The 25,666-nt window shown below is 30.1% G+C and overlaps 1 protein-coding gene across 1 annotated transcript in view; it reads right to left on the reverse strand.

Annotated features, from left to right (window-relative positions):
- The window catches only part of LOC109601283 (myelin transcription factor 1), a 272,891-nt gene that overhangs the window by 51,765 nt on the left and 195,460 nt on the right, over window positions 1-25,666 (reverse strand). Inside the window, exon 4 of the mRNA XM_049968128.1 lies at window positions 4,425-4,471. Coding sequence (XP_049824085.1) covers window positions 4,425-4,471 — 47 coding nt within the window. The remainder of the gene's footprint in view (window positions 1-4,424; window positions 4,472-25,666) is intronic.

Consider the following 25,666-nt stretch of genomic DNA (forward strand, 5'->3'; position numbering starts at 1 on the left):
AACCCGCGTCCCGTTTGACGGAAGACGAAAGCGCCGAGAGACGGGGGAGACAACAACATTGTATTACATACATGTGCGGCGGGTGGAAAACACGACGGGCGAGAACGGAAACGTGAACACGTAGTCCGGAGGTCGTGTCGGTCTCCCGGTGGCCGAGGCGCCGCATTCCCATGCGGGCGAGTTGTCTTCATCAGCTTGTCTGGTGTATTAGGGACCCCGAGGACGGCTCGTCGGGGTGGCGGCGGGCCCCGCGATAGCGTCCACCCACCGTGCAGGAGCCCACTCCATCACCATTTAGAGACACCCGCGCTGTGGGACAAATCGAACGTTCGCGACTGAGGAAGCGAAACACGCGAACCCGTACTTACGGACGGGAGGTATCGCTGCACATTTGAATCAGACGTCTTGGTTAATGGCCGGTTGGGCGCTGCGAAAACGTCGTTTAAATTATGAGCAAACATGCAGCGGGACCTTTTAAAACACGCAGATTTTACCCCATGGCCAATTACGATTAGACCAACAATCAAAACAGTTTTTTAATTAATGATGAACATTTTCTTACTAAATCTCAATCACTAGCTATTTTATTTTAATTTTCATTCAGTTGTATAGAAAATCCACTGATTAAAATGTGGAAATATTCATCAGTGAATTGATTAAAGAGTAAATTATCCTGATCAATTTGTGGAACTATACTGGCTAATCAATAGAATATGGCTAATTCCTCAAGGAAATTGTACTCATTAAACAGCAGAATTATGCTAATCAATCAATGGGACTGTATGTGTTAATCAGTAGAATATGGCTGAGTCATCAAAGAAATTAAACATATTAAAATGTAATTACAAATGATGTTGATCAACCAGTGGAAATGTGTTGGTTAATCACTAAAATATTCATCAATGAAATTAGAGTGATTGAAGAGTGATCAACCATGGAACTATACTGATCAAATAGAATATAATTGATTCTTTATTGGTTTTGAACTGATTCTGGTTAATCAGTAGAACATTGTTGATTCATGAGTACAATTATACTGATATACTAAAAATTAATATTATACTGTTCAGTGACATTATATAAGTAAGAATTACACTGATCAGTTAGTGAAACTGTAGAGGTTAATCAGTGAATTAGTGAAATTGTATTGAATATGGCTGATTCATCAGTAAAATTATATTAATTAAAGTGGAACTATATTGATAAAACTATAATAGTTAATCAGCAGAAAACCACTAGTTGAATTGTACTGATCAATAAGTGAAATTATACTGATTAATCAGTAATGTGGATGATTAATCAGAGAAATTGTATTGATTAAAGAGTACAATTATATGGATCAATCAGTGGAAGTGTATTGGCTAATTAAAAGAATATGATTTTATTCACTAGTAAAATTTTAATATGATCTTTCTGATCACTCAATGGTTAATCAGTAAAATATGGTTTATTATCAGTAAAATTGTACTTATTTAAAATCAGTCAGTGGTACTGTACTACTTAATCAGTGGAATATCAGTGAAGTATTGATTAAAGAGTGAAATTGTGCGTATCAGTGGAACTGTCCTGGTTAATTAGAATACTATGGCTTGATTCACTAGTGACATTATCCTGATCATAGAATTAAACTGTAGAGGTTAATCAGTGAAATATAGCTGATTCATCAGTGAAATTATAAATGTTTAAAAGATGACATACGTTTGGCCGAAGTAGTCTATGAACATTGACTGAAATTGAAGCCGTAGAGTTTACATTTTGCCCCCAGAAATAAATGAAATATTAATATCAAACTTTATGCATGTCAAGTACTTTTTGGAGACGTGATGCTTCCTTTTATCTAAACAGTTTCGCCCCCATAAAGCCCTCTCCCGTATGGTACAGGAGGTGCCGAAGCCATCGGCTTCGCCCCCACGTCGACGAAAACGGAAAAAACCGTGTGTCGTTAGCGACAGTCATTGTTGTTTAAACACGGGGTGCAGGTGCGGCCGCACACATAATCTGCATAGGAAATCTCTCCCATCGGCATCATCAATAAAGTGATCGATGCAAAAATCCACGGTCGGTAATGCGATGCGGGTCGCCGAGACAGATGAGGGAAGGATGTCACGGTCGGAGGCTGAGCCGGGAGACGGATGACGATCGCGTAAGGATAAAACTGCGGAAATGCGCGACATTGAGGGATTGCGACGGGGGAACGTTTTATACGCAAAGTACTAATTTGTAATCGCGGTCGTTCGCGACACACCGCGACTTCTTGCATTTGAATTGATATATCATTCCAGGAACAGAGGAGAAGATGTATTATTATTAATTTGTTGTGGGAATGGGGCACGATCTTTGAGCAGCGTTCGTGTAAAACTCGAAATGTCCTTTCTCACAAAGTTATTTCGTGAAAAATGTGAAAATGTATATGTATCACATACTAATTTAGGAGGAAAAAGTGAAAATCTAAGAAAAGAATAAATATATCCAATTTTGTCTGAATTTTCACTTCCAAAAATTTCTGATGGATGATATTAGCATGTAGCAAAAATATTCTCAATAACTAAGATATTTTTTTATTAATATATTGTTAGGAACAATCCTACTTATTAAAAAGCGTTAATGTGAAAATAGAAATGACCTTCATCATAAAGTAAATTGGATAAAAATGTGAAGAACTTATTGCAAGTAGGGATTTGAAATTAATATTAGGCAAAATGAAAAAATGAAATAAAGATTATACATTACACATTTTAATATATAATAGTTATAAATAATATTAATAATAGGTAAAACAATTTAAGGGGTGACAAAAATAAAAAATTATAAATATCTGATTTTATAAGACCACAATTTGGATATGTCTTGTTTCAGTTTATTCACTGAACCTAATCGTCGTTACACATGCTAATATAAGTGGAAAAATAATTTAAGGGGTGATACCACTGAAAAATAATAAATATGTCTCAATATTCTCAGAATGAATTTGTCTTGTTTCACCTAATTTGAAATCTTGAGGAAACTAATGATATTTAAATATAAGTTTAAATTGAATGTGTTTCCTTATAAAAAATTCTGATGGAAAAATTAATTAGGATCAAGGAAAAATACTTTTGGAAACTATGCATTTTTCTATTAATATATTGTAAGGAAGACTTCTATTAGTTGAAGAGCTTCATACAAAAAATTTGACATCATAAAATAATTTCGGGAAAAATATGAAGTACTCTTTACTCACAGTGAATTGAAATTAATATCACAAAATATGTAATAGAAAAGATTGTAAATAATATTACACATGTTAATATAAGAGAAAAAATAATTTAAGGGGTCACGAACATGAAAAATGATGAATATGTACTATTTTCTCAGAATGCAATTAGAATTTGTCTTGTTTCTGCTAATTCACTGAACCTAATCTTAAATCTGTAAGTTTCAATGAAATATATTTCCATCTATACTATTCTGATGGAAAAACATAATTGGAATCAAGAAAAAATACTCTTAGGAGCAACATATTTTTTTATTAATATATCGTTAAGGAGAATCCTGTTAGAAAATAATTCAAGGGGTTATACATATGGAAAATCATAAATATGATATAATTTGCATTGTTTCAACAAATTTAGTAAACGTAATCTGAAATCTTGATATTTTTATGAAACTAAAGATATTTAAATGTAAGTTTAAATTGAATGTGTTTCCTTATAAACTATTCTGATGGAAATAATTAATTAGGATTAAGGTAAAATATTGTTGGCAATTACACGTTTTTCTATTAATATATTCTATATAGAAGTGTAAATTTAAAATATTTCCTTATAAACTATTAAGATCAACGAAAAATGCTCTTAGAAACAACATATTCTTTTATTAATATGTTGTTAAGAAGAATCCTATTAGATGAAGAGCTTCATACCAAAAATAGAATTGTTCCTCATTATAAAATAATTTCAAGAAAAATATGTGGAACTTTCTGCTTATAGGGAATTAAAATTAATATGTGATAGTAATTAAAGATAATATATAAATAAGAGAAAAAATAATTTAAGGGGCGAAAAACCTGATAAATTTGTCTTATTTTTTCAGAAAACAATTTGAATTTATCTTGTTTCAGATGATTTACTAAATTTAAGGTGAAATCTAGATATTTAGAGGAAACTAAGATTAACTAAAATCGAATATGTCCCCTTAAAAAATTGAAAAATTGATGGAAATAATTTATTTGAATTAGGGAATATATTCTAAACATTAAATGATATATTTTTATGAATATATGTTTGATTTTATCTGAACGTTACATGCTGATTCTTAATTATTAATTCTTTGTTAATTTTAAAAGATAGAAAATGATAGAAACTATGAATTTGTATAATTCAAATTTTGAAAAAAAGAGGAATTACACAAATGCATGTTTGAACAATAAGAGATAGAATACATACCTTGTGCATCGATCTCGAATACGAAGGTCGAATAGGTGTTGTCAAATCTGTAAAAAAATACTGTTGTTAGCATTTTTGCACTCTTAAAACTCTAAAAATATACGAAACGTAATTTAATGTTGGTGTGTTAACAAAAAACACTTCCAATTAGTTAAAAAAAAAAAGAAAATAATTGGAGGACTAACCCCGGTTAAACTAGCAAACTCCCTTAATATGGCGGCTCAAAACTTGAGAAAACTGAAAATCAGCTGGCGCATATGAGTGTATTTCGTTGTTGGCAGACACGCAATTATATTTTTGCGCCCGCAGTTTTAGCAATTGAGATTTTCTTAGGTCGAATGCTGAAAGCTTTTACTTGTACCGCGTTGTGAATAATATGAATGCTTAAATAATGTGCACCACCATGTGTGTGTCTGCATCTCGCCCGGTCCGCCCTAATGTGCCTTTTGTCGCTTATTTTAATGTGAGTACGTACGTATCTTCAAATTTAAATTAATTTCGATTGTCTGAGAGAGCGGACGTTTTTCGCATGACAAACGGGTGTTTCCCGAGTTTAAATAGTAACAGGAGGGGGTTGGTGTTTATTAAACATTAAAATAACACATCCATTACGATAAATTAGATTAAAAACGTATTAAGGACGTGCGATTGTGTTTGACGTCCCCGAAGAATGATACTTTCCTGATTGAAGTACAAGGATAAGTACGAGGGTGTAATTAAGCGATCGGAGCCGAAGTGGGTGGGGGGTTTAAATAAAAACTGGATCTCGTCAGTGTGTGTCATGTTATCGGAACACATTTATGCGAGGGTCCGGCCTAGCGGGAGCGGCAACGGCGAAAATGAGAAAACGCATAAATGAACAAGTATCGCAGGCGGTCGACGGGAAGGGTGGCAATGCGGGGGGTGGGACGGTTGGAGGCAACGGCACGGCGGAACGGACTGGAAGTTGCAGGAGTCCGGGGGTTTGGGGCGCATATTGGTCTAACGTCCCTTATGTGTGTCCGCCACAGATTCCAACTCCTAATTAAGACTGGGGGTAGGGGGCCCAAGGAGGGATATTGATCAAGTCGGGCGGGCAACGAGTGCGAGAGAAATGTTAGTTTGGGACGGAGGAGCGGCGAGTTATTATTTGGGCGACCGCGCTCGCTGCTCGCTGTGTGTTTGCATGCGCATGACTTTCTGGTGAGAAAATTAGCGCTACCCCAGAAGACTCGGCCGGCCGGGCGGCCCTGGACCACCGGCAACGAACGGCGAGAGACCAAAATCCGATCACATCATTCATATATTTCCAATGAATTAACAATGCACTAAATTATCACTTGCCACAAACAATTTAGTCGGCCTGTTTTAAGAAAAAATAACACATTTGCCTTCCTTACATATACGAGTAATAAATTTATAAATTTTGTTGAAAATTGAGATAATGACTCTGGTTATCAATTATTAATAATTGTTCATTTATCGAACTCATAAAAAAATATTAAATATGACTAAAACAAATCGTACCAATATAACAGTTGTTAAGAAATTACTGAAAAATATTATTTAATAATAAAAATATATGTAAAAAAATCGATGACACTAATTGTAAAATTAACAAAAAGTGATAATAACTCAACAAGAAAATAGAGTACATAAAAAGTACATTAAACATCGAAACAAATTTAGTAGATTCTGAAAAATAGTAAAAAAATAAGAAAATCTGATGATTCAAATTATGAAATTATCAAAAATTGGTGAAAACTATTTTAGAAAAATAAAGTAATGTTGCAATATCCAAGTACTGTCCAGTACCACGCGCAGCTCACGCGTATGTTATTTCTTACGTTTTTAGTAGTTTTTTGGGAATACAGGAAGAATTAGAATTATTTATTTTTACTTTTTTAATGATTTTTCAGGAAATTGATATTAGTAAATAAATAAAAATCGATAAAGTTATTAAAGTGAAACTATGTAATTTAATCAGTATGAATTTAATCGTATGGTTTTTAATCCTACAGATTTTAATTGTATGGAAATTGATCGTATGGATTTTGATCATATGGAAAATGATCGTATGGATTTTGATCATATGGAAAATGATCATAGGGATTTTGATCGTATGGAAAGTGATCGTATGGATTTTAATCGCATGGAAAATGATCGTATGGATTTTGATCATATGGAAAATGATTGTATGGAAAATGATCATATGGATTTTGATCGTACGGAAAATGATCGTACGGATTTTAATCATGATCGTATGGAATTAGATCACTTGACGTCTTGAGTAATTTCTCACGTTTTTAATGAATTTTTGAGATTTTAGTAGTTTTTTAGGTTTTTAGTAAATTTTTACGTTTTTCGTAACATCGTTATATATATATATATATTTCTTTAAGGCTACCACTCATAATTGTAGCGATTAATGCACCCAAGAAATTTTGAAAGTATAGCTCATTAGTATTTACTACTCATACGGGAAATTTTCTTCGAAACTAAATTGTTCGAGAGTACCGAAATTTCTTCCTATTTTGCTTTCACAAGAAATTTATTTCACAGTAACTTTCACAGGAAATTTTTATAATTAAAAATTTTTTGGTTATAGGAGTGTAATAAACAGCTTGTGTACAATAAAATTAACTATATAAAATATGAAACTTAAATATCACGACTAACTTAATAGTTTGTAGAAAATAATAATAAATGTAGGAAAAAAATAGTAATTCTAATTGTAAAATTTAGAAAAAATAGAAAAACTATTTAATAGGCAATAAAATATGCTGCATATCATATGTATCTTAAATATCAGGATGAATTCTAATTGTAAAATTATTGAAAAATATTAAGAATTGTCCAATAAATATGAAAATGAAATACATAGTTTGTGGAAAATAGTACAAATGTAAGAAAAACTGATGATTCTAATTATAAAATTAACAAAAATTAATACAAACTTTCTTATTAATGCACAATAAAATAAATTTTATAAATATGTAGTTTAAATATCTAGACAGATTTATTAATTCGTTAAAAGTACATAAGAAAATCTGATGCTTCTAATTATATATTATTGAAAATACTAATAATTGTCTAATAAACAAGATAAACTATATAAAAAGCTTAAATACCATTACATATCTACTATTTTTCACAAACTTGTTAGTTTGAGAAATAGTAAAAATGTAAAATGGTGGTTATTCAAAGTGTAAAAATGATTGAAAAATAGTAAAAACTATCTAATGGATAATAAAATAAATTGTATATATATGTAGCTTAAATGTCAGAACAAATTTAGTTCATTCAAAGATAGAATGTATATACTGATGGCCCTACTTGTAAAATTGTCGAAAAATGATAAAATCTGGAAGGAAAAGAAACTATATAAGATATGTAGCTTAAATACCAGGACATATTTAATAGTTAGTTAAATCGTATTTAAGAAAAATTGGTAGTACTAATACTAAAATCATATAAAATTGATAATAACGGGGCCAAGACAATAATAATAAGATAATAATATGAATAAATAAAAAAGGTAGATTAAATATAAGAACAAACATGCAGAAAAATTTTGTAACATTATATAACATATTTAATAGTTAAACATTTTTAATTTATGGACATAATAAATACTAAAATTTATTTGAACCACGAAAAAATAAAGTAGGAACTTTGATTAAGATTGAAGTCCAACAAATTTGACGAATATATATCGTGTGACGACAGCACGTTTTAATTATAATCTCCCTCCATTGAACACCGGTTGAAAACTCTCTTCGGGTGTAATTAAACAAAAAAATATCCCTGTATCAACACCAAGGTAGATTAAAAGTTTGCAGCGTACACAAAATGTAATCTGTGAGAATGGAGGGCCTTCATAAAGACTTAATAAGGATAAAAATTACTCCGCAAGACATGCTGATTAAACAGCAATCAGCCAGTCAAACATTAACTGTTCACTTCTGGTCGCCGATCCGCTCCGTGCCAATGGTCGCATCATATCCTTGGGGCTCGTTTCTTGAAGAAGAAAAAAGTCGAAGGAAAACAACGCGATCCTTTTAAAGGGCACCTTAATGCGTATAGGCTGTTTTAAAGACGTCGTCGACTTCCCTCCTTTAAAAAAAAAGGGGAGATTCTTATCACGTCTTCTAATTTACTTATACTCTCCTTAAGATCTATTTACAACAATAGCATTGCCGGCAATAAAAAACGGGAAATTATGTTCTCGCTCGTCGTAAAGGTTATGGCGCCTTTATTTCCAGGTCGCGATGACTTCTTTATTTTGACGTTAAGAGTAATTGGAACGAGCCGGGGAGAATTATCGAGGGTGCGAAAAAAATACTGTGATTATCGAGATTTTCGCGTCTATAAAAGTCGAATGCCCATTCAAAATGTAATTGTTTAATTTGTTTCTTCTTTCATTAAGATAAAATTTTCGGTGAAATGCTGTCAAAATTTTATTGGATTAAATTGTGGTGCTTCAGCATGCAATTAGTGGAACTAGTAACTAGGTAAATATGAGTTAAAAATAGATTGGATATGGACGTGGAGTGTACGAAATGACTGCACGTAATTTAGGTGCAATAAAACGGCGTCGAGATTCCGTCAGTCACAGTCGAGCAGCCAGAAAGTTTAAATGAACTACGTCAATGAAATACACAAGCTTTGATACAGTTGACAGTATTGGCAATTTGACATTTGCAATATCTTGTTTCACGGCACTTGCATATTGAATTTGCGCCGAGGTATTGATGGAGTTGGGTCCAGTCGGTGCGAATGTGTATGGCTTTCATTGTGCCCTGAAATGTATTCAAAACGGTCAAACTTTGCAGGTGTTGCTCAATGCATATTGGAAACGCCGTTGCAACCGCCCCCCGTCACTTTTCCATACAAAGCGACCACTTAATGGGACTGTGTTTCCTTGAAGCCCCGCTCGATGACTGGACAGCGGTCAGCGCCGTGTGCACACTCCTTTGAAATGTCTTAAGCCGGCGACGTGGCCACCAAAAGCGCTTTGTGAATTATTATAATGGCGACTGATTACTGCGGCTGCTGGAATTTACAATTCGCTCTGACGTAAAACTGCCACACAACTCCGTTCCCGAGTCTTTTGTTGCGCAACAAATCAACAACCACTTCCACCCCCGGTTCAATTTGGTACTTCGCACGAAACACGCCCGTTGTTTTCCTTTGCACGCAGTTTTTTAATCGTAAATTGGCTAAATTCACTTAAAACGGACATCAATACCGTGCCCACGGAGGCGGCAAAGCGGAAGGAACGCTTGCCACACAAAAATCCATCATTGTGCCCCGGATTCGGAGCCATAATCAAAGCAATTACCATCAAAAAATATTTAAAAAGCCAATAAAACCCCCGCGTTAATCATTAACAACGTCGACTTGGGGGGGAGTCTCACGAAACGAGTTTATACCGAGGAAGGCATCCATCCCAGGAGAGGGTCCTTGCGTAAAATGCGAGAGTATCCGGGGTTCTAGTTCGTTAGTCTTCCCGAGAACTGACAGTTCCTTATTGAAAAATTGGCTGGTATTTCGGGTCGATCGAGAGTAATTAATTATTTTTTGGCGTTATCGAACGGCGACGGCCGTCTGGATTTCTTTTTTGCTAATTCATGAGCCGCGAACGACGGGGAAATCTGTGAATTATTAAAAAAAAAAAACAGCAAACGGCCCGCTCACGCCTGGGCACCGGGGGTTGATTTATCAGTTTGAGACGAAATAATCTGGCATATACACACCATAAATGTATCCATAAACGCTCAGTAAACGCACTGCCATAAATTTTATCGCCGCTGTAAAAGTTACTGCCAAGTTTAATTCTCTTCGAAGACGATTATCAAGTGTTTATTTACGAAACATGCGAATCACCAAACAGATTTAATGCACGACCTGTTGACACATCCGAATTTGTATTAAATAAAATCATTGAAAAGAAAAAAAAAGGCTGCGTTTATTTACAGAACGGATCACGGAGTAATCCCGTAAAATGAAAGTGAGAAAAAGTTAATCTAATACCTGTTGATGAATGAGAGGGCAAAATAAAAAAGACGAGGAGGGCGAGCCGGGGCCATAAAAAGCGGTTTTCTTTTGAAGACGCATTATGGAGTGGCTGGGAATCGTCTGTCTGCCGGCAGATCTGTAACACCCTCTCCGTGTCATCGTCTTATAAAAAGAATCTGCCGGAAAATCTGATTCCAAAGGGTGTCAACTGCACAAACACTCCAGTGCCTTGACGGCGTTCCGTTGCACGCCGTACGCCTTAACTCTATTAAATCGCTTATTTTTTAAGTACATAAGAAGTTTCCGGTGGGGTGTTAATTTAATACCTTCCAAATTCGGGTTCAATTTCTGTAACGTTGCGGTGTTGTGCGGACAAATAACGGTAATAACAATAAAATGGGGAAAATGGGTCGTTCTTGCGGGCGACAAAAATAAAAATCGCCTCATTATTCACGGACGAAAGTAAAAAGTGTTTCGTACACGACTTTCAGTCAGTTTGAAAAATGCGACGTAATTACTCTCCCGGCTTTCACATCGGGCCCTATCAAGCAATACAAACCGATGTAATAACACGAACGGCAGCCGGGACTAAAACGCCTCCCGTCTGCTGGGAAATATGCTAACTCGTGAAAAAGATCGAACTTTTTCTTCTTAAGGTGACAAATATAGAATTTGCATTTAAATAGGGTATTTCCATCTGTGATACGCACATTTTCAGACCCTTCAGACCTTGTTGACAAACACTTCACGCCGCCCCACGAATTAACCGCAACAAACGGGTGAATACTTAAAATAATTCGCAGCCACTGAACAATTGTTATAATAGAAAATTTCAATAATTTCCCGAATATTTCCCCCATTTGTGGAAATTGAAAATATTCTCACTGAAATACAAGTTTAAAAAAAAACTTTTTTCTAATAAATTCATAAATAATTGGTTATGAACTATAAATATTAATTCACAATTTTGTTACTTTATAATTGAAAAATCCTCAGAAAATAAGAGAAAATGTGAAGAAAGAACATGAAATAAAAAACAGTCGTATATTTTTTCTGATTATAAAGCTTTTAATATTCAAAATGAAGATATTAATACTAAGATAAGATAATAAGATAAGACATAATAAACAATTGTATTATTGTAAAATGATAAATATTTAAAATAATTCATATTCACTTAACAATTGTTATTATAAAAAATCAACAAGTTTGGCAATTTGAAATTAAATTACTGCTTATCAATTTTTTAATTTAATTTTATTTAAGGTAATTGGTAAAACAGTTACATTTTTTAAATATTCCAAATGGCAATAGTATTCCATATTTAAAAAAATTGTTTTAAATCAAACATTTTTTCTCCAAAAATTCAATAAAAATTATATTAATTATTATAAATTCTATTTCTTCGCAAATAATAAAAAATGATCCAAAAATGAATATTTCTTAATATAATATATTTTTATATTTACATTTTTGAGTAAATTCAATTAACCTATATTTTTTATCAAATAATTAAACAGAATTGAGCACTTTTATTATTTTTTTTTTACTATTGTAGGTATTTACTTAAGAATTATTTATTAAAAAAAAACTCAGTTTTAAAAATATTTGCCAAATTTTTTATAATTTATTGGACTGTATAGTTTTTTAAGAAGAAAAATATCAAAAACAACTTTTTGGCATTTAATTGGAAGTTTTGAATATAATCATTTTTCCAAAGGTTCAACTTAAAATTAACTACAAAATTTTCTTGCCCTGTAAAAATTATTATAAATGCATTTTTTATAAAAAAAGTCAGTTGTATAGAGTTAAAAAATATTGTCGTAAAATAAATTTAGTTAAAAGTTACGAAAATAATTTTAATTTTAATTATAATTTTTTTGCTTTGTCAAAATTATTTTAAATGCAATTTCTTCACAAAGAATATAATATATCTGGAAACATAATAAAAAAGCTGTATAAAGTTAAAAAAATATTGTCATTTAATAGATTATACTAAAATTACAAAAATAATTTTGAATACTGAACATCAAGTTTCAAAGAACGTATTAATTTAAATATTTTTACTTCAAAAATTCAGTTTAAAATTGTATACGATTTATAAATATGAAAATTTATTTATGAAAATAAATTCTATTTCCTCACAAATAATAGAAAAAGTCCTAGAAAACAATTTTTCTAGCATAATATAATATATTTTTATTTGTACATTTTTGAGTAAATTTGTACAAACATTAAATTTTAAATATTAAATCAATCCAATTAATTAAAAGTTTGAATCAAATAATTAAACTGAAGAATTTTACAGTTTTATTCTCTTTATATTTTGTATATCGTACTATTTAATTAACAACTGTGCCTACAAAAAAATTCAATAAGTTTTAAAAATATTTGCTAATTTTTTTATAACTTATTAGACCAATTTTTTTAATAGCAGATATTTTTTAATATTCGTTGTAATTTGGAAATTATGAAAACAATTCTTGAATAAATATATAAATATAGAATTTTATAAATTTTAATACAAAATGTTCTGAATTGAAAAAATACAGTAAAAAATATATTTTTTCTTGAATAAATTAAAAAAATATTTTACAAATACATCGTTCAAAAAGTCTAAAAAATGGTGGATGCACTCTATTTGATGTTCTACAAATAATGGTGGATGCGCCAAATCATAGAATAAAATTCACAATTTAAAATAAATCCACGATTTTAACAACATAAAATCAATTTCAGCGAAAATCCAATATTCTTGTAAAACAAAATAGATTGGAACAAACACTTAATGGAAGAAATCTTTATGATAAAATAATGCGGAGCCGTGATTGAAAATTAAACAGTGTTTACCTAAAATACATCGAATGCAATTTTGGCAAGAAATTGCAGCGTTCGGATAAAGCTAACTCTATTAGATGTAGAAACAGTAGTCTCAAGTCTGTAGAATGGGAGTAATGGACCCCCAATGCGAATCAATTCACTGGCTGATTGTTTTCAGCCGGGGCTGTTTAATAGGATAGAGAATACACGGCTCTGCGGCTGCACCAGACACAAACGATTTAATAATTTACTATTTCATAAATCCCGATATTTATTTAAACGGAACTGTGTATTTCAATTACAGTCAAGACGCCACACATGTTTCGTTTCGGTTAATTGATCTTTTCCGATGCGGATGCCGACAAAGAAAATACGACTAAATATTTGAACTGTACGTGGGGTTTCGAAGAGGAAACACCCGTACTGCGCCACTGATGCATTGATAAATTACTATAAATTATAAAATACGTTCAGTTCCTAACGTCGTGCTTTTAAGGCCTGAATGGGTAAAGTAGCTGATGGCGGGAAAAGTAAAGGCGGGGAAGAAACGTCCTTTTAATGCTCTTATGGCTTTCAGACGCGGATCAGGATGACGCCGCCACTACACCCGAAATACCGACAACCTGCCAGATGTGGAACCCGTTTCATTCCGACTCCCCAACATTTGTTACGATAAAATAATGAAATTTTATAAATGAATTTATTTTGCCTGCACGAAATCCCACTCTCTTTTCCTCCATAATCCACTCCCTTGGCTTATAAAAAAATACGTTCTATATAAATTATTATATCTTATTTATTTTATTCTTGTCTACGAATTAAATATAATTAATGGATAAAATTATATTTAAACATAGGCCATAATTATATTAACCTAAACTTAACTACTTAACTTAACAAAATAAAAATGTCAATAAAAATTCTTATTCTCTTTGTTTATTAACGTGTATTTAATTGTAAAAAAAATTAATATTTGAACAACAGAATAAAATTGTGCTAATAAAATTACGTTTAAGTGGGGCGCAATTAAAATGGGGGCAGTTTTAACGGTTATCGGATGCACTCCGGTAACATTTAACTTTAATTGCCCGAAAAAACACCGCAAAAAACCCCTTTCGGAATCGGTTTATTATATTTCCAGTGCATTAAAAAATACTTTTCGCAACATAATCTGCGGCCATAAGCACATTAAGCGAGGACCAGGTCGGCATTATGTTTGTAGTACGGAGCACGGACCCCTCCGACTTTTAAAATAAAATAAACAGGCCGCTTAATCATACAAATCCGTTTTAAAAATTATATTACACGGCCTGGCGTTTTACAACCCTTTTCAAGTGCGACATTTCGTAAAAATCCTTGAGCTTTCGGGCGCGTCCGGTTCAAGGCAGTGGCGTGCTGTCAAAACAGACTGATGGCGGGGGGATTAAAATCTTAACGGGGATTTTTTTCGTCGGTGTAATTTTCTTTTGGCGACTTGCCGTATTTGGCTAATTGGGTTTAATGAATAGGTCTAACGACTGAGAGGATTAAATTTAAATTGCAATACAAACTTTGATAAGTCGAATGTCGATAGATCGAGTGAAATTGATTGGTAATAACAACAAAGAAAATTTTCTGTTACTTATAGATAATCTAATAATACTAATCTCTGACTAAAATATTAAATAAAATTCAATTAATATTTTTGGGGCAAATTTCTTTTTCCCTAGTTAACAGTTCCATGGAGTTTGATAATTTTTAACCAGTTGTTTGAAGAATTTTGAGGACATCACATAATTTGTCAATTTTATGGAGTGATCATATTAATCTCCCTAATTGATGACTTAAAAAAATATAGCACATAGATTGTTAAATGTTTAATTCAATTTGATGTTATAAAGTTCTATTTTTTTTGTTTAGTGTGTTATTATCACACTAGAATATATTAAAAAGTAAGGGCAATTTTTCTAAGATCAAATGTCTTTAAATATACTTTTAACTGATAAATTTGAAGAAAAAATTGATATTTTATTTCCTTGATAACTGAGACTTAGTCAATTGAACCTTGCTGGTATATTTTAGTTCTGGTTATCGAAGTTTGACAGTATTTATTCAAGTGTATTCTTATGAAATAAAAAATAGCAAGAATAAAGTTTCAAATTATATAAAAATAGTATAAAACATAAGAATAGAAAAAACAAGAAGATACAGAAGAAGACTCTTTTCTTTCATGTTATGTTTATTCAGTCCTGTTCATTCAAATTGTCAAAGTTATGAAGTAGAATTTAATAAAAAGTAAGGGCAAATATTCTCAATTAAATATAAATAAATAAATATCTTTAAATGTGCATTCAATTGTCAAATTTGAATAAAAAATTTTTTGATAATATTAACCCTTCTCTTGGACACCTTATAAATTTTTTTCCTCGTTTTCTTCAGATCCAGCTTTTATTAAAAATAATTTTTTTTCTATTTCTATTCTTTTTTTTCTATTTTCTGATGCATTCATACTCATTTCTGTAGTTTTCTTGATAGTTCTGTTCTGATCAACTGAACTTTTATTTTCTGGTCAGAATAATATAAACTACTCAAATATAGAAATACTATGAAATATAAATCTAGAATACAAGAATACAAGAATATATAGAAGAAAACTCCTTTTTTGATAATATGTTTACTAGACTGTTTCAAAAAAATCGACAATATTTTTTTCTTATTTATATCGAAAACCTTGTTGGAAATAATATTTCAAAATGATCAAAACAGATTTATAATTTTACTACAATTTGACAATTTTTTTCTGTATTCATTTATAACAAGCAATAAGTAATGTAATTGCTCTTTATTTTTCGTGAAACACTTATTGCTAGTTATAAATGAATACAGAAAAAAATTGCCAAATTGTAGTAAAAATCTGTTAGTGTAACGATATATACTACTTTGATTATAATAAACAATCAATTTTTTTTAGTAAAAATCTATTTATTTAAATAAAATGCTTAATTTTAAGCAGTGAATTAACATTTATTTAATAAAATTTTTAGTTTTCTGCAGATAACTTATGATCTGTAAAAAATATCAAAAACTTTTTTGGAGATAAATTATAGGAAATTGAATTCTCTATAAAAAATGTCATATAAAATTTTCCCATAAAGTTGATGGTTGCGTCAGAAAATGAGAAAAATGTTAAATCAATCCAACTTTAATGTTAAATAACTTTTGAAAAAATGAATATATCGAAAGATTTTTTGTAGAGCGTTAACTTTTCTATAAAAATCTGTTTTGATCATTTTGAAATATTATCTCTAACGAGAGTTAAAAAATTTCAAAATCCAAGAGAACACCGTTCCCGTGTTATTTAAACAGGAAATTAAAATTTACGATGCGGCACCTCTTAATAATAATATTAAGAGCTGTAACTTTCACAGTACTTTTTTTACCATTTCCAACAAGATTTTCGATATAAATTAGGAAAAAAATTGACGATTTTCTTGAAACAGTCTAATGTTTACTATCTTCTGTTCAGCAGTTTTTTAATTTTTATTGATTAACGTTTTACTTTATGTGAAGAAATACGGAAAGAAGAATTTAAAATGTTCTCTAAAATAATAAACAAATGTTTTAAATATACCATTAACTGATAAACTAGAAGAATAATAATAATAAGTAAGTATAATTATGTCCTCCACCATATGGCCATCCGGTATATTGAAAAGTCATTTTGTGGTTTATTTGATAATTTAGTCATATTAATGTATTTACGCTATCATAAAGAAATAATTGTATATAATGATTTAAGGTTCCACAATTGACCCTTTATGTAAGAAGCCACCTGTTCAGAGCTGGTTAAATGAAATTTACATTCAACCCCTGATCCGTTGCAATTTATCAATTCCCTTCGCCGTGGATTGAGATGAAGCCAATTAAAATCCGTCACAATTCTTTTAACTATTCAAACACGACATTATTAGAGCCAGAGGTGCAATACAGTAAATTATTGGGGCAGTAACCCTTTTACAGGCTATCGGGGAGTAATAAAAGCAGGTTTAAGTGCTCTTGATAACTGGCGGTTCCTTGCGTGGGCTTTTTAAAAATTCCGGATGCGATCCGGAATATAAAAAGGTCCCCGTGCAAGCCAAAAGGCAAGACCAATTTATTTTCTCGATCCGATTTCGGGGGCCCAAAGCGCCAATCACATCCGCCCATTGTATAATTGAGATAGATGCTCCGCGGCGTGATCTTTATTAGACGTAATCAAAGAGAAGATGTTATTTATCAGAGTGTACATTAAAACAGATATTGTTGCAGGTTTGATTAATTGTCTGTTCATATTTTGGGCGAAGATGTTTCCGAGTTTCCTTAATCCGGTTTAATAATTAGCCCGGTCTTGATGTTATTCCCGGAATCCGGCACGTTTAAGCAGGCATGCAGCAGCAGTTTTATCTATCTGACGGAATCAGAGGCGGCATCGAAAGACAGACGGTGGCTTTTTACGGCACCTTAATTAAATCCCTTTCTGACATCTACCGCGCTGTTGTCACCGCTCCAAAGCCGCAGATTTCTACGTGACGTGGTTTCCAAACTGCAAATTGCCCCCCTCGCAATTCCCATTCCATTTGTGATTATTTATTTCATTTTAACCGACTTACACTTCACTTTGCTACTTTCCAAGAAAATGCGATGGCAAAAATTTAATTCCGAAAACCATCAGTTCGCTTATGACCTGAATAAAAATTACCCGGGATGTTTATACCCCTTTGCATTAATAATAAACGGGCATCGCCGACGCGTTTTGAACGTATTCATTTAAGTTCCAACCTCGTATCACCCCAGAATACAAAATCGAATTTCCTTATTATCATTATTATTGGTATTAAAATCTGTGCACCGGAGAGTCTCGATCTCGCATTGAATCGAGGGGTTAGTTCCCATTATAGGATGAGCAAAGGTCATTGATATAAATGTTGCCATAACGACAGAACGATTTGTCCTGCAGGAAAGCTTAGACAAAAGTAAGATAAAATGTGTAAAGAATATCTGGTGCCGATATCAGTCAGAATTGCCTTGTGCCTCTCGGGGGAATCACAACCGTTAACCGGTTCCCAATGTCCCCGGGTTATATTGTGTTGTGGGGCCGATGCGAATTTGTTGATTCAATGGGCAAACCTAACCGACGTCGGCCGCCATAAACGCCCAATCTAAGACGTCTCGCAGTTTTTCGAATTAAAACCGCATCGCACTCTAAACGGATCAATAAAGTAATTAAGTTAAAACTGATGAGAAATAAATCGCAGACCGGGAAACGGCGCTCATGAATATTTCACGATGATTATTTTGTATTTATCGGGCTCAGTTAATTGCAAAATGAAAATTGCTGAAGGAGGAAGATCTTTTTTGTTCGTCAAGGTGTAAATAAGTGGGAAATCGCATCTTATTAAACCGGGGATCGTTCCGACAGGAAGGAAGTACACAGGATGTGTATTCGGGCGTGCAGTTTACTAATAGTCGTGTTTTTAATTAATGCTATAATTAAGAAGAGCATCGGCCAATATTGGTTTACCGGTGGCACTTCAAAGTCGACGGTGGCGGTATTAAAAGGGTGCAGCGTTAAAAGAGTTTTTTACACACATTTCACTTGTTCTCGTCCTGGAGGGATGAATTATGCAAACCGTGCCATATTTTTCATAAAACTTTCAATCTTTAAACAGTCTAAAATTATTCATTCCCAGCCATGTTTATATTATTAGTATATGATTGCGGGTAGAAGCGGAATAAAGGGAGATAACGTAATGTGATGTTGATATGTGGAATCTGCGGAGCTTACACGAGGCGAATAGAGTGAAGCGCGATAAGAACGTCTAGGGGTCCGCCGTGGCGGGCTGGGATAAAAAAAAATGAAACAAAGAATTTATTTCGGGCCAACATTTATGCCATTTAACTTGCAAATGTTATGGTTTTATTCAGTATGTGACTAAAGTGGGAGTCATCACCTTGGAATATTTTATTACTCTGTTTCTGTTTTATTGCTCGGGGACTGCGAATGCCGTTTCTTGTTGAAATATTGTCATAAAAGTGTACATTTTTCACTGCGCTTTTCGCCATCACGATTCTCTATTATGGGATGAATTGCAACATCAATTCTGAGTTGTGGATAGTTTAAAGGGACGTTTTTATTCGATATTAAGGTTGCAGATACTTAAGACTTTCCAATTTCAAACCATTATTGTCAATGACAAAATTTATATATTTTAGAATTTACAGACAGAAATTTACCAATGGTGTTTTAAAAATTGTCACTAATTACAGATGCTATTCTTTGTAGAAAACTACAAAGGCAGACATTATTAAAAAATAGCATTTTTGTGTTCTTATATTAATATATTTTTTAAATTATTGCAAATAACACAGTTAAAATAGATATTTTAAAATTTATAAATTTATACGATATTTATATAATGCAATAAATTATTTTAAAAATTTTTGTCAACTGAATTTATTTATTTTTAGATCCTACAAAATAATAATTTACCATAGGTTTAAAAAATAATACATTTTTCCAGACATTCATATTTAATTTCAATTTAAATATTTTTATTTCATTTTTATTAAAATCATCATTTAACATCGTATTAAACACTAATAAAATGTTTTTAAAAACTTTATCGTTGGTTGAAAAAATAATAAATTTGTCTTAAAATTCATATTTAACATCAAATTGTGAGTTTTAATTCAATTCTTATTCAAATAACAATTTAATATTGTTTTAGATAGTAATAAAGTATTTTTAAATTAGTTGTCAATAATAGAATTTATTTATTTTACAATTAATAGACCTAGAAATTTATCATAGGTTTCAAAAATAATAAATTTTACATTTAACTTCGAAATAAGTCTTTAATTACATTCATATTAGAGTTATAATTTAATATTGTATTGAACTGTAATGTAAGTATTTTTAAATTAGTTGCCAATAATATAATTTATTTATTTTATTATAATGAGACCGAGAAATTAATCGTAGGTTTGAAAAATAATTAATTAAAATTTATATTTAAATTCGAATTGGTTTTTAATCCTTGAATATATTTATTTTTAGAATAAACCAACTGAAAAATTTATTGAAGATTTAAAAAATAATAAATTTGTTCAAAAAATAATAAATTACTTTTAATGATTACTTTTATCCCTTTTATCTTATTAAAAAAATAATTTAATATTCTATTATATTGTAATAAAGAATTTTTAAAATTGTTGACAATATTAAAGTTTATTTATTTTATAATCTACAGTGAGAAATTTATTGTAGATTTAAAAAATAATAAATTTGTTCAAAATTTTATATCTGACATCGAATTAAGTATTGTAATTCTGCTTTTATTAGAATAATAATTTAATACAGTAATTGATGACCAGATAAATTTATTGAAGGTCTTAAAAATAATAAATTTCTTAAAAAAATATATTTAAAAAAATATTTTTAAAATTGTTGACAAAATTAGAGTTCATTTATTTTAGAATCTACACAGTGAGAAATTTATTGTAGATTTTAAAAAATAAAAAATTTATTCAAAATTTTATCTCTGTCATAGAGTTGAATGTTTCAATTCTGTTTTTATTAGAATAATAGTTTAATATAGTATTGTATTACAATAAAATATTTTTAAAATTGTTACTCAGATAAATTTATTGAAGGTCTTAAAAATAATAAATTTGTTAAAACATTCATAAATTACTTCGAATGAATACTTTTATCCTCTTTTTATTAAATAAAAATAATGTAGTACTCTATTTTATTATAAATTTTTTTTTTAAATTGTGGACAATATTAGAGTTTTTTTATTTTAGAATCTACACAATGATAAATTTATTGTAGATTTAAAAAATAATAAATTTATTCAAAATTTTAATTTAATATCGAATTGAGTGTTTTAATTCTATTTTTATTAGAATAATAATTTAATATATTATTGTATTACAATAAAATATTTTTAAAATTGTTGACAATATTAGAGTTCATTTATTTTAGAATCTACACAGTGAGAAATTTATTTTAGATTTAAAAAATAATAAATTTATTCAAAAATTTCTATTTGATATCGAATTGAGTGTTTTAATTCTGTTTTTATTAGAATAATAGTTTAATATTGCATTGTAATACAATAAAATATTTTTAAAATTTATTGATGATTGTGGACAATATTAGAGTATATTTATTTTAGAATCTACACAATGAGAAATTTATTGTAGATTTAAAAAATAATAAATTTATTCAAAATTTTAATTTAATATCGAATTGAGTGTTTTAATTCTGTTTTTATTAGAATAATAATTTAATATATTATTGTATTACAATAAAACATTTTTAAAATTGTTGACAATATTAGAGTTCATTTATTTTAGAATCTACACAGTGAGCAATTTATTTTAGATTTAAAAAATAATAAATTTCTATTCAAAATTCAAATTCAAAAATTTCTATTTGATATCGAATTGAGTGTTTTAATTCTGTTTTCATTAGAATAATAGTTTAATATTGTATTGTAATACAATAAAATATTTTTAATATTTATTGATGATCTTCTACTGACTTAAAAAACATAATTAATATTCTACCCAGGGTTTATTTATACTTTAGAAATAACAAATTGGGAAATTTATTGAAGATTTAAAAAATAATAAATTATTAAAAATTTCATATTTTATATCAAATGTTTTAATTCTATTTTTATTTGAATAATTATTTCATATTCTATTATATTATAGTAAATTACTTTTAAAAATTGTTATTTAATTAAATTAATAAAATTTAAGCAATAATAAATTTATTCATAAATGCATATTTAATTCATAAATACGTATTTTATTTCAAATTTTATTAGAATTAATATTTATATTGCATTAGAATATTGAAATTGTCAACAACAATATTCAGTTAAAAATTATGTAATTTTAAAAAATGTAAATTTGAATATTTTTTCATTATACTTTTATTATAATAATTTATAGAATTAGTTAAAATGTGAGTAGTTCATTAAATTCTTCGGCGAAACTTAATTGCTTTAACGGAGAGCAATTCCGAAGGAGCCGACAATATCGGGGCCCCGCCGTAAAATTTAATTCGTTCGCGAAGTGTAAATAGGAAAGACAATTATTCGTCGGCAAAGTACAATTTCGTTTAATATTTGTTTATATTTAGGCAAGACAATGAGGTTGGCGGGAGAAAAACAAGATTAAAGGCATTGCTTTGTTTGCCGGCTGATGTGTTTAGGTGTAAAGGAAGCAAAGAGAATTCGCACCGTCCCGGTGAAGCGCGGCTTCCGGAAAATCTCTTCTTCCTTCCTGTAAAATGTGTTAACCTCGCTTTTTGTGTGCGCCAAGAACCGACACGGACGGACCCCCGTAATTTATTAAGCGCCCCCAAGATTCTCTCACGGCTACAAGTGAAACACCTACCCCCATATAATTACTATAAAGTCGGCATTTTCTGACGTAAACATGACGTTTTAGTTTAACATAATTTTAAGAAAACTATAAGTTTGCAATTAAAAGTTGGCCCGGGCGTCCGACTTTGATGAAAGCAGGAAAACTAACTGTGTGCAAGCAATAATAAATTCGTCAGCGTGTTCGTGGCACGCCGAACAAAACCCGCATCCTTTTTAAGATAAATTAATATTTTAAAATTAATTTCCATCTCCCGGGAATCATATGCGCATTCCATTCGGCCGCCCATCCTTTCACCACTGTCGCATAAATCCTTTGCACGTATGTGATGGGCCCCGGAATTGAAATTGATAAAGCGCGTTCTTCTTGGCCGCACAACAAAACCCGTACGTACGTGCACAACAAGTATGTTTACCCGGGACCAGATTCTGTTTTTCATTCCATCTGAATTTCGACCCCAACCCTTCGTCCACCCTCGCGCGAATACCGCCGAAACCTCCCCCAACGCGTCTTTGTTTCAGGCCGTGGAGCCGGGCCCCGGTTATTGGTTTTTACGATACGGGAAACGTGGTCGCGATTTTTATGCCGTTCGGTGCGCAATGCGTTCATTGAATTCTATCCGTTTTTTTGTGCCGCCGAGGCGATGATTTGTTTTCCTAACCCACTTATCGGCCCTTTAATTTGTACGTGCGCGAATTCGTGTGCTGCGGAACAATGCGAGGTAAATTGATTTTTTATTTTTTAACAAGTGTTATTAAGACGCACAATGCGGGGGTGATTGTATCTGTATTTGGAGAACGTGAGAAATATAATTACCAGAATTGACAATGCGCATGAATGTTCATTTAATCATTAGAAATCCATTTCAAAATTAAAGTAAGTAAGTAATGTATTAGTGTTAGATACAAATAGTTTACACACATCAGACACTTGGATACAGTTAAAATTTAAGATAACAATGTATAAAACTGATTATGTTAAAACTAGGTTACAATCTAATGATTAAAATTATTATAAAAATATTCCTCTATTGAGTCAGACAATTTGATTCCAAAAATTTGTGACTTGATCGTGATCGAAACAGTCTCAGTCTTGGTCAAGATTCTCAGTTGACCTAATGTCGTGTTCATGAATTGAACCACGTGTCTGATAACTTTGCCTGCCTTCGTGTACAAATCGAAGACACCTAAAAATATATAGACTTGGCAAAGTACGCAAGCCAATAAAATAATAATATTGAAACGAAATTGCTTTTTTAAGGACCCACCTATTTTTGGCTATAAAAAATTGAAAAAACGACATTTTTTCATATGTTTTTTCCGAATATTCATATTTTTTGCGCATAAAGAATATATTTCTATCACGTAAGAAAATTAAGATTTCTTGGAGAAAAATTAATTTTAAATTTGAAAACATGCTGATTTTTGCGGTTTTATGGAACAAATATAATGAAAAAATCATTATTTTATATTTTTAACTTGATTAAGATTAGCATTATTAATTTTTAAGTTTTAGATTTATGCTTTTTTATATTTAGGATCCTTTTAGTGATGTCTTTGGATTAAAGATTTTTTGTTATTTTTAATATTCTGGTCTTGATAATATTTTTATACTGTATTAATTTTAGTTCTAGATATTTTTTGAAATTTTTATCTCTAGTGCTTATTTTTTTATCGAAATTGTTTATGATCGCGTTAATATTTATTTGCACTAATTTTGAAATACTTTCAAATTTTCAATATTCTTCTGCATAATTTTTAGAAACCCTTTTAAAATTAAATCTACATTTTTATATTAGTAAAATTATTAGTATATTTTGTTAAATTGTTTTAATTTTCTAATTTGTTACAAATTTTAAATATTTTTTGTTAATTTTTAAAAACTTTTAAAAGTAATTCTACATTTTTATATTTATGTAATTGTTAATATTTTTTCTTATACTTTCTTATAATAATTTTTCATTGAATTTTTTGAATTATATTGATATAATTTTTTAAAAGTTACTGCTATATTTCTAAATTTAAAAAATTGTTAATATTCTTGTACAGTTTTCTAATTAATTTCAAATTTTAGTTTTTCTATCTAATTTTTAGAGATTTTATAGTATTATTTTTAAATTTGTGATACGATTAATATTTCTATATAATAAAATATATAGATAAGATTAATAAAAAAAAAATGAAAACCTAACTTATTTTTTTTTCGGAAGTTCATAAAAAAAATTGTTAATAACGTTTTTATTTTTTGTGAAATGAAATGAAATACTTATTTTTTAAGGTTTTTTCTTGAAATTAACATATTTATTATTTAAAATTTTGTTCCAAATTTGTAAATATTTTAACAAAATTTTCAAATATTTATGTAATAACAAAAACGTAACATTTTTATATATTATAATGTTCTAGTTTTGATGAACTTCCTGAAAAAAAATAGGTTAAGTTAGGTTAGGTTTGTTCCAAATTTGTAAATATTTTAACAAAATTTTCAAATATTTATGTAATAACAAAAACGTAACATTTTTATATATTATAATGTTCTAGTTTTGATGAAGTTCCTGAAAAAAAATAGGTTAGGTTAGGTTAGGTTTGGTTTCTATTTCTTTTTTCTTTCATATTCTATTTTTGATAAGCTTTCTGAAAAAAAAACAAAATAAAATAAAATTATATGAATTTTTGATAAAAAACCGTCAGAAATCAATATTGTTCAAGTTTAAAATTAATTTTTTTCTAATAAATTTTTTATTTTTTTTTTCAATTTAAGTTTTTCATCACGCCTAAAATAGAATATTAAAAAAATATATGAGATAAATATTTAATTTTTTGATTTTTTATTGTAAAAAACGTGAATTTAACTTCAATTTAATAAAAATTGTTAAATTTTCAAAAATTGATAAAATATTGAAAAATTATGTTACATATTAATTTTCACTTCCACACATTTTCAAGTTTAAAATTAATTTTCCTCTAAGAAATAATAATTTTTTACGATTTTTTATGACAGAA

The sequence above is a fragment of the Aethina tumida genome, chromosome 5 (genome assembly GCF_024364675.1).
Source record: "Aethina tumida isolate Nest 87 chromosome 5, icAetTumi1.1, whole genome shotgun sequence".
In the NCBI taxonomy this organism is placed as follows: Eukaryota; Metazoa; Arthropoda; class Insecta; order Coleoptera; family Nitidulidae; genus Aethina; species Aethina tumida.